At 40.5% G+C, this 10,824-nt stretch overlaps 2 protein-coding genes across 2 annotated transcripts; one reads left to right on the top strand and one right to left on the bottom strand.

The window, feature by feature from the left end:
• Window positions 1-456: 456 nt before the first annotated feature.
• Window positions 457-7,279, top strand: RB195_017246 (uncharacterized protein; the record flags this gene model as incomplete). The annotated part of the gene is made up of 5 exons (XM_064184165.1): window positions 457-503; window positions 2,179-2,326; window positions 5,650-5,670; window positions 5,743-5,769; window positions 7,139-7,279. 5 exons carry the CDS (start codon window positions 457-459, stop codon window positions 7,277-7,279), a joined length of 384 nt encoding a protein of 127 aa, XP_064040046.1.
• Window positions 7,280-8,215: 936 nt separating this feature from the next.
• On the bottom strand, window positions 8,216-8,627 carry RB195_017245 (uncharacterized protein; the record flags this gene model as incomplete). The annotated part of the gene is made up of 2 exons (XM_013450294.2): window positions 8,216-8,308; window positions 8,487-8,627. The coding sequence occupies 2 exons, from the start codon at window positions 8,625-8,627 to the stop codon at window positions 8,216-8,218; spliced, it is 234 nt and encodes a 77-aa protein (XP_013305748.2).
• Window positions 8,628-10,824: the final 2,197 nt, after the last annotated feature.

The raw sequence follows: 10,824 nt of genomic DNA, 5'->3' as shown, positions 1-10,824 counted from the left end.
GGGGTGGTACGGATTTCCGGTGTAGTATTCGTATGCGCGATAGTAGATTATGGAGAGGGGGATGATTCCGTCCATTTCTTCCTAATTGCTGTAAAAAAGGGCACGGAAGATGCGGCGCGTGTACAACGCTGGCGCGCTCCAACCGAACTCGTTGTAGAAAATAGCGCGCCAAAACTCGAAGCCGTATCTTCCGGTCCGTTTTTTCGGCAACTAGGAAGAAGTGGACGGAATCACACCCCTCTACATAATCTACTATCACGTGTACAAATACTCCACCTGAAATCCGCACCACCTCAGATTCGTGGTGTGCTGCCAAGAGATTTTTTTTTAAATCGTATGCCAGGAGAGAATCAAAATCATTTCATCAACTTCGTATGACTTTATCTCAATCGACAACCATATGCTGAGCATTTTAGGTTATCCTGGTCCGCATTCAGCTCTGCTTAAGACTTCACCATGGTACTATGGTCGGGTCAAAACGACATGAAGTTCGCTGCAGTTGGGTAAGCGGCTGCATTAGAAGCGAGTTAGAATCGAGGTGAGACTATCGCGAACTGCAGCGATGAGTGGTGCTAACAAGGGTCCCTTTCTTTCTTACGTACATGCTCCACCGCACCGCTTCGAGCGCAGCGCACCGAGCTTCATGTCATTTTGACCCGACTGTATGTACTATACTATATTCACTGATCAAGCTCGGTGCAATTGCGTAAGCGGCTGCGTTCTTCGAGGTCGAATACTCGTTAGCTGCGCTCATTACTGCAAGCCAATAATCTGACTGCAACGATAAGTACGGATAAAGAGGGTCCCACCTCGCTTGAAACGCTAGCACCACTGCATCGGTCCGAGCACAGCCGCTTACGTAACAGCACCAGGCTTCAGGTCGTTTTGACCCGACAATAGGTTGGCTGTTGCAACCAGAAGAATATGTTATTTACCATTAAGGACAGTTGAGTAGAAAAATAACGTACGACGCGAAGAGAAAGCTGTTCCAACTCCAATTTCTGAGGAATTCGGTGGTGGCTCTAAACTGTTAGAATGCTCGCTATCGTATTGTAAAGCGACGACGGCGTCATTGACAACGCTACAGTAGGATCAAAAATTTCTGAACCACATGGTTCGTTCGTCTGTCTACCAAGCAAATCTTTCTGCAGGAACCTTCGTTGCAGGATGTCGCTTGGCAATGTGCCAGTGAGACCAAATTTTTGATCCAACTGTTTCAAAAAAAAAGAAACCCCTCATGAAACCTATGGAAAGATTAATGGTTTTGTTCTGTTTCCTTTATGGAGAGTCTGCTTTTTATTGACAAGTTTGTGTTAATTAACGAGTAAAATATTCGAAAAGAACTTTTGTTCCAAATCACAAAAATGGGGACAAAATTTGAAAGCACTTTTTTGAAAATTGAAGGATTGATCCTTCTTTGATACGTGCTTAAGATTTTCACATGTTCTTTTTGTCCAAGAAGCTTAATCTTTGCATCAATGAGGTGATACACATATCAGAACAGCTGACATTGCATAATTGACAGCTTTCCTTGTAATCATAAAAGAGTGACGTTTTTTCTAAACCATAAAACAAAAATTGGTTTTCTATACAAACACGCCCTGCAAATCACTGCTCCATGTGGCGTTTTGATTAATGTCAGGAGATCTAAGGAATTTGTGACTGATTGGTTCAGGATGATTTTTTACCCGACCATTGGCGATATCCTCAAGTTACTTCTGATATCTGAACGTGAATGCGACTGATCCCGGTTGAATCAACTGTATCAAATGCCTGCTATCACAAATACCCCAATAATTATTTTAATTTATAGTGCATTTTTTCAAAAATTTTTTGCTCGATTAGAAAATGTGCTGATGCGATGTCCAGTGATCTTAGCCACATTTTAATCCCGAAGTTCAGGCACATATTATGCTGATCACAAACGTCAAACGGCTGTAAGAATATCAATATCTTCTCCGATATTCCAATATTCTGATAATTTTGACTCTGATTTCAAATTTCAGAAGTTCCGCTATTTTTCAGCTTCAGGCCTTATTTCAAACATCTCGTTTCCGAAGAGGTGACGCAAATTCGGAGGTTTTTTTCCCGGAAATTGGAGAGTCCTTTATCTTTCTACATATTCTATTATTTTTGCCGTACTGTCCTTAAAGGAGTGTGTAATTTTACGTCCTTTAGTGAGCATCTGGTTCTTTACGTGACATCTGTCCCTTGTTTTCCTTTCATATTTGTTGATAACAAGAAAACCATTGGAACTTTCCTTCATGACAATCTAAATTCTCCTCACTTGGACCCCTCATATTGCTGCTGTTGCTTGTTAGCGGAGGTATGCCATATCTTGCGTCATTTTATGCGAGGACATCATTCTGTCATATCGTTGGAGAGAACGGGAAGAAAATCCAGACTTTGAGTAATGCTTTCAAATTGCGTCTATATTATATCGAAGGAGTGAAACTGAAGCTTGAAGCTGAAGTTTGAATGGTCCCCAAATGTAGAAGTGACGTGTTTAAAAAGAAAACTATGAAATCATTCGGCTTTATTTATAATAAGAAAGAGGAAGAAAGCGGACTTCCGGACTGGTCTTTTTTTTTCTAAAAACTCACTTGAAGTCTCTATGGAAGACACCAGTGCACATTTGTGGATGTACAAACTTTGACCTATGAAAATGTGTTTTCAAACTGCTTTTTTTTACACAGCATGCCTTAACTGGAATATTGATCGATAAAGGCAGTTTTGTGAAAGAGCGAAAAAGGAGGGATGAGCCTCACCACTAGATTTCAAATACACCTACAAATATCAATCAAATTCTTCAAAAGATTCACCGTAGTTCAAATCAAGAACGATTTAAATTGCACCGCACTTCAACTAAATTCTAATCCACACTGTTAGAAAATCCACATCGATTAAAGGCATCACCCCACGAATCTGGGGTGGTACGGATTTCCGCGCCAGCTTTGTGCACTCGCGCATCTTACGGGCAGTTTTTTGCGGCAATTAGGAAGAAATGGACGGATTAATCCCCTCCCCCCCCCCACCCCTCTCCATAATCTACGATCCCGTATAAGTAATACTCCACCTGAAATCCGTACCACCTCAGATTCGTGGGGTGATGCCTTTAATGTAATCAGCGAAAAAAAATCGCTATACATGGATTTGAAATTGCATCGATCTTTGTTGATCTCTTTGTCGTTGACCGATCTCTAAAATTCCTTCTTACTCAGAGTTTGAAGCTACAGCCGCAAATAGAGGTATAATGCTTTCTACAGCCCGTTCCATCTTCTTTCTTATTCTAGAAATACAATTTGAACAGATTTGTGGAGTCCAACTGTTTCAGTTCTGAATGATTGCGACATTCAGAATTGAAACAGTTGGACTCAGTTCGTTTTATTTAGTTTGCAAATCCCACACTTTCTGAAAATAATATTTCACAATCGCTGCACATCGGTTTGCAACTGCATCGATTTTCGTTTGTTAATTAAATGCATCACCCCACGAATCTGAGGTGGTACGGATTTCAGGTGAAGTATTCTTATACGGGATCGTAGATTATGGAGAGAGGGGTGATTCCGTCCATTTCTCCTTAATTTCCGTAAAAAAACGGCCCGGAAGATGCGGCTCGTATACACGGTTGGCGCGCTCCAATCGAACTCGTCTTAGAAAGTAGCGCGCCGGAACGCTCGAAGTCGTATCTTCCGGGCCGTTTTTTACAGCAATTAGGAAGAAATGGAAGGAATCACCCTACTCTCCATAGTCTACGACTCCGTATAGGCATAACGCACCTGAAACCCGCAACACCCAAGATTCGTGGGATGATGCCTTTAATAGAAGTTTTCATATTTCTCCAGACTAGTTCAACACGACTCAAATTTCAACTTCCATCCTCCATTCTCCTCTTCGTGTAGAGCAGTTTTGTCCTCCACAAGGGACCAAAGTCTAAAGGTTGCATATAGACAAATGCAATCATTCAAAGCTGTCCGCACTCCGTGATAAGTGGCGCGCTCCAATCGAACTCGTTGTAGAAAATAGCGCGCCGGAGCGCTCGAAGCCGTATCTTCCGGACCATTTTTTACGGCAATGAGGAAGAAATGGACGGGATCACCCCTCTCTCCATAATCTACGATCCCGTATACGAAAACTTCACCTGAAATCCGTACCACATCAGATTCGTGGGGTGATGCCTTTAATTAACAAACAAAAATCGATGCAGTTGCAAACCGATGTGCAGCGATTTTCCCGCTGAATAAGTTGAGATCGGCCAATATAAAAGTTACAGCATGCTGTGGAAAGGTGTCTGAAAACAGGTTTTCATGGAAATGTGTCAAACTTTGTACATCTCCTGTTGTCCTCTATGAAAACTTTAAGAATATATGTACAAAAAAGGTCCTTCTTCTTACATTGCTCCAGTTACCGACAACAGAACATTTGTATTTCGAAAAATATTGCGAGTTCTTGTAAACACGCAAGTTTAACAGTCTATGAATTGTCATTTGACTGGAATTTGGTAAATGTCCTGCAAACCTGTCCGTCGAAACATAACCCATAAGCCAAAAATTCTAATGTTCACCTTACAAGCCAAGAAACCTTTGTCAAAAAGCACTTGAAAAAACCTAACTTCCACTTTTTTCGTGGTTGGGAGAATTGCAGCCGGTGGTCTTTTCACATCAATGTGAGGGATGAAATAGACGGTGATGACGCGCTGAGTTCAAAAATCTCGTTCAATAAAAAAAAAACTACAAGTTCTCGGAGCTGCTTATTAATCCACGATTTATCAGCGATATATGGGAATGGCAGGATAGCGGAGGTGTGAAAGTATTATAATTAACGAAGATTAGCAGAACTTCGCCTTTTTCAGTTGTTGAGTAAACTTCAACCCTGAAGACATATTTAGAATCAGCTGCTTATTAACTTTCGGACGGTGCCTTCAAAGTCTAACTATGGCCACTCCCAAGAGTTCCGACGGTATGCGACGGATTTTGGAACAAAAGTTAGTAGCGGTGCTGTTTCTAGCAAACGAGAATCAGGTCACAGCCAAAACGCTGAATGCGCGTTTCAAGGATACCTTTTTCGTGGAAGAAAAAAAAACCTTCATCACTACAAATGGTTGAGAAGGTCGCACGGAAAACCGCTGTACACGCGACCAATTCGCCGAGGAAGAACGGCCTATCAATATGAATGATTCTTCTTCCACTTAATTGAAAGGGCCCTACAACCAGTGAACATTGTAACAACTTTTTAGAGTAACCATTCACATGAAAACTAAAGGGTTGGTGGCAAGCGCTACTTTTATAACAATGATGCGTTCCAGAACCACATTCTCCTCTGTCCTCTCCATTACTAAACTGCTGACGTAAAAACTGTCGCCATCACATTCGCATTCTAAGATGTAAAAATTTCTTATTTTTGCAATACTTATATTGTTAAAGTCACTGAAACGTTATGAAACGTTTTTTCTATTTTACACTGCACTTATTTCTTATCCTTTGAGAAATTGAGCTTCTCGTGCTGACATGAAAGAGGCGGTACTGCAAACGTTTTTTTTTTATTGATATTAAATCGTAGATAACTTCACTTGACAAGTGCACTTAGGAGGTGGGAAAATACCTTTCAAAAGTCTTGCAGTTCAATTTTTCTAATTTTTCAATTTTCCAGGCATCCACGATTACTTCTGAGGTTATTTCATATGTTGAAAACGAATAAGGTATCCATTCAACATATGAATTGAATCGGTAAGGGGTTTCGAAGAAAATTCGAAATCAACGAGAAGCGCTGGTGGGTAACTTACACATGTCTTTTACGAAAACTGCGTTCAGATCCACATTTTACAGTATTTAATTTAATTAATTTAATGTTATACCCATGTTATACAACTGACATTGTTCTGAAAGAACCCTCACCAACATCGAGTCCCGCCTTCTGCCCCCATCCTCCAACTACCTTAGCATCTGTCGCTCTTCAATAATGATTCTTTTGAATTTTTGAACTACCGATGTCAATGGTGGCAAAGGTAGCATACCATGAATCTGACGTAGTATGGATTTCTCATGGAAACCTTCTATACGGCGCCGTTGATCGCGGAGAACTACGTGGTTCCGCTCAACTCTCCGTGATCGTTGTAAGAATTGGCATGGGAATCGCCGTAGTTCCTAATGCGTTAGAACGCGCCTCTATGTACACGTTCGGGTTCCCTCATCACTATTCATCATTAGTTTAACTTGAAGAGACTTTATTAATCCTTGAAGGCTCGCTCTCGAGGATTAAAAGCATCACCCAACGAATCTGGGGTGATACGAGTTTCAGGTGGGTTATGCCTATACAGGATCGTAGATTACGGAGAGAAGGGTGATTCCGTCTCTTTCTTCCTAATTGCCGTAAAAAACGACGATACGGCCTCAAGCGATCCGGACGATACGGCCTCAAGCGATCCGGCGCGCTATTTTCTACAACGAGTTCGATTAGAGCGCGCCAGCTTTGTGCACGCGCCGTATCTTCCGGCAATTAAGAAGAAATGGACGGAATCACGCCCCCCCCCCTCTCCATAACCTACTATCCCGTATAAGAATACTCCACCTAAAATCCGTACCACCGCAGATTCGTGGGGTGATACCTTTAATAAGGTCTCTCGTTCGTCGATGCGTCGCGTGGCCAGAGGTGCCGCGTTGCAATGCAAGCCGTCGTAGAAAAACGGCGGCTTCCGGGCCGTTTTTTACAACGACTACGGAGAGATGAACGGAACTTCCTGGTTTTCTGCAATCTACGGCCGTCTCTAGAAGCTTTCCATGGAAAATCCATACCACGTCAGATTCGTGGTATGCTGCCTTTAATTTACCACTAATCAAGGTCCCGGCTGGTACGTATTTGTCGGTCCCCTCCATTTCGACGGAATGTGACCAGTTGTTTTTGACCGCTGTATTGCGAGAATATTGTAAAAGACCTACGAAAGAGAATGCATTGCAAAAAAGTTTTCTTTCTCTCTATAATACTGCCATTCAAGGCCTTCAGTAGTTTTCTATCTGGAATTCGTTCCAAAAAGTCTGATTTTTTTTATTTGTAGTACTGATGTTTGAATGTGATTTTAACTTGCATTTTATGCATCACTTTAATCGATGTGGATTTTTTAAGTGTGTAGACTAGACTTTAGTTGAAGTGCGGTTCAAGCGTCTACAACGTTCTTGATTTGAACTACGGTGAATCCTTTGAAGAATTTGGTCGATATTTGCAAGTGTATTTGAAATTTAGTGATGAGGCTCATCTTTGTTTTTTCGCTATTCCACAAAACTGATAGTGCCAATGTTTTTTTTTTCCTCAATACAATGTTTTTTCCCTTCACTTTGTTCTTGCTTTAGTGCTCTTTCTTTCTATTTTTTTCTCGGCGAATATGTGTGCTGTTTGTTTTTTTTTTTGTTTTTCTAGGGTTTTTCTTGAACACCTACAATGCAAGAAGATGATTGTTCCACTTGACTGACTTTTTTTATCCTTGTCACGATTTTTTTTTGGTTTTATAGTGTTTTGCCTTACGTTTAAGAAATGAAGATTTCCACTATTATACATCTAAGAGGATCAGTGTTGCCAACACTTTTTTTTGGGAACCGACTGTGTACTTCTGGTTCCGACCTCTAGTTATTTCCTTCTGGATATTCCTAGTTTTACGGCCGTTGAAATTCCGACTTCCGACTTCAGAAATTTCCAGCCCGAATTTGCTCATCCTTGATCCCATCTTAACAACTCAACAACTTCCACATTTGTGTCGTGGTACAAATTCCATCAGAATTAGAAAGACATTTTTCAATGTGTCATCCGCAAGAAGATGTAATTTTTGATGTTGTTTCAAGGTATGACAGTCCCCGGTGTATGTACATAAAATTTAACAAATAGTCATGAAAGACTAAATAATGATCCCCGTCAAACGAACAAACAATATTCCGGATGTAATTATCACGGAACAAGTTCCTACAGTTCCATTCTTTTCTCTGTCAAGACATTTGACACATTCAAAAAAAAATGACGAGTTCAACCAGACATTTCCTTTGTCAACCGCTGTTAACTTGCAATGGACACATCTACAGATAGCTCCGTTTTGTGCCACTGTGATTTCTTCAATAAGACATTGAAAGCGAATTTTGTTGCCGTGTCTACAACATTAAATCTCTACTATTTATTCTATGTACAAATCAATACATATGAGAAGCATACGCGTAACACGATAGAAGAAGAACTTCTATGGATACGATGACTTCGCAATAATCATAATTTTAGCCGCATCGTTGCCCGCCCAAACATTCCCCTTATCATCAGTTTCATAGCCATAACCCTGAAAAAAAGTAGTGATAGTGAAAAATCGATAGTGATTGAATGTGTTGTTGAGATGTTTAGCGGCATCATTCTCATGGATTTAGTTGAAATAAAGAGGGTGATTTTTTCAGTGGTGTTTTCCTCTCTCCATGTACGTTTCCCCTCCGATCACAACCTCCATAATCTCTGCTACTTACTTTGTAGTAATTCATATAAGACGGTGCTTGAGTGGGGAACTGTGGAAGTAACTTGAGCCCTTCCCATGGATTGTAGAACTGTTGCGCATCTGACAGCGAGACGAGAACAAAACCAATAAGTATCAAACTTTTTGGCAGCATTTTACCTTAAAAAATCCTACAAATCGATTATGCCAGAAAAAAATTGCGAGAAAAGGAAGGAGAACAAGATAAACAGAAAGAAGGTGTGTTGGAAAAAACACTGTCAACTCGAAGTGTTTCTTTGGTCGGTCAGTGGTTCTTTATATAACCACAACGACCTTGTAGCAACATCGCGTCATCGAATTTTACGGCTTCTCCGTCGTAAAATCCCTTGCTTACGTATGTTTCTGCCGGTCAAAAACTTCCACATAATTTGCCTTGAAAAACGACAGAAAATTTCAAATGAACTTGTGTTGGCCCTATTTGGTAGTTCTTCAAATGATCTAAGTGAACGGAAACATTTATATCACTTCCTGAAACAATACAGATAATTTTGTGAGCGTAACCGGTCAGCGATCATTCGGAGACAACTTCAATTTTCACTGATCAAGTTGATCAATTTGATCGGTGGCGCCAAATAGATCAAGTTGTTTTTCGGTTTCGTATAGATCCTCTTCTTACAAATGAGACATCAGATCTGGAATTTGGAAAAATTACTAGAGGCTTTGAAGGAAAATAGAGCAATTTTAAGGGAAAGTGCTTCAAATTTGATCTTCGTCACGGTGTTGGATAGGAACTTCTATTGAACTGTCAAAGATGTGTTGAACATACCTACCTTAGGTAAGGGCAGAAAGGAATTCTTGAATTCTTTGCGTTAAAAAAATGCAATTTATAATTTCCCCTACGTTATCAATACTTAGAAGGGTAACTCCCCCTTCACATTAATCTGACCGACAAATTGTGCACAAAGAAAGTGGTTTTTGCTAGGTTGGAGATGATTCGGTCGCCGTATCAATTCTGCAATCACTAGAACTGATTTTCAAGTAAATAATGAATACATATTTGGACACGGTGCCCTTCCATGACCGTGCGGCTTCGCTGCGATTTCAACTGGTTCACATCTCCTCAAGGGAACTTTTTCTTTACTGTACTTTTGCTATCAAACTAGAATTTGTGGGAACACGAGCACCGTTCACCGTCGTATAAGAAAAATTTCAAAAGTTGGACTGGGGGAAAAGTCGCTACGAGACAATATCTGTGATGCATGTAAAAATCATTTTATTTGTTTATTGTTTACTGACAATGAGAATAAAAAGAACTATCGAATGAATTCTTATTAAGATACAGAAATAGTAACAATCAACAAAAAGAATCAAAACAAAATCAGCAAAAAAAACACTCATAAAACCCTCCAGAATTTTCTTCTACCACTCCTAATTTGAAATTTCACTTCACATATGATTAAGGCATAATAGGAAAAAAAAATCGAAAACAATAAATAGCAGAGAATAGAGCGAAAGGTCACAAATTCAAAGCTTGCAGGATCAAAGAAAAACGTTTTTATACGCTTATTGTAACGTATGAGAATTTACTGTGACATTCTTCAAAGTCCACGCGATTCGTCCAGCTCTCGTCGGATAAAAATGACCCGACGATCGGCGCTGCTACGCAAATGGGTGCGCTCTGAGCGGCGCAGTTGTGCTGGCGGTTGCGGAGCTACGGACACGATGTCGGTTCAAAACGACATGAGGTTCGGTGCGGTTTCGTAAGCGGCTGTGCTCGAACGTTGCGGTAAATCTAGCGGCTAGGATCGGAGTGGGACCATCGCCAACTGCTCGACGAATGCTGCTAGCATGGGACACCTTCGATCACAATGCGCCGCTTCGAGCGCAGCCGCTGACCCAACTGCATCAAACTTCAGGTCCTCATCATACAAACCTCAAATATGAATAATCTAGGAACTTTATCAAATCAATAGTGCTGAGCAAGAAAAAGAACACGAAGAAAACCATTTGAGAGTGTTCTCTTCTGCGCTTCTGGTTATTCAGCGAATGCAAGTCATTCACAAAGCACAGAATATCATCGATCATCTTTATTATATCATCAAACAAAAACTAAACAACAAACCAAACAATCACAACTGATTTTGAAAAAGAAAAGGTGTATGGCAGACGAGTTTTTCAGGCATAGACTTCGAAGCGAAACTTCGGCAAATTCACTCCGAGTAAATCCAGTTTTTCTTCTCACAACAACATGAAAAAAAGGGAGCAGTAGAAAGTTTGCAGTTCCTAACGTAAAAGGAACACAAATACACACAGCGAAATGGCAAACATAACCTACGCAGAAAAAATCACCAACGATAGAAAAGAAGTCTTTG

This window comes from Necator americanus, chromosome II (assembly GCF_031761385.1).
Source record: "Necator americanus strain Aroian chromosome II, whole genome shotgun sequence".
Taxonomy (NCBI): domain Eukaryota; kingdom Metazoa; phylum Nematoda; class Chromadorea; order Rhabditida; family Ancylostomatidae; genus Necator; species Necator americanus.
The sequence above is the reverse complement of the archived record's forward strand: the minus strand, read 5'-3'. Positions and strand labels throughout refer to the sequence as shown.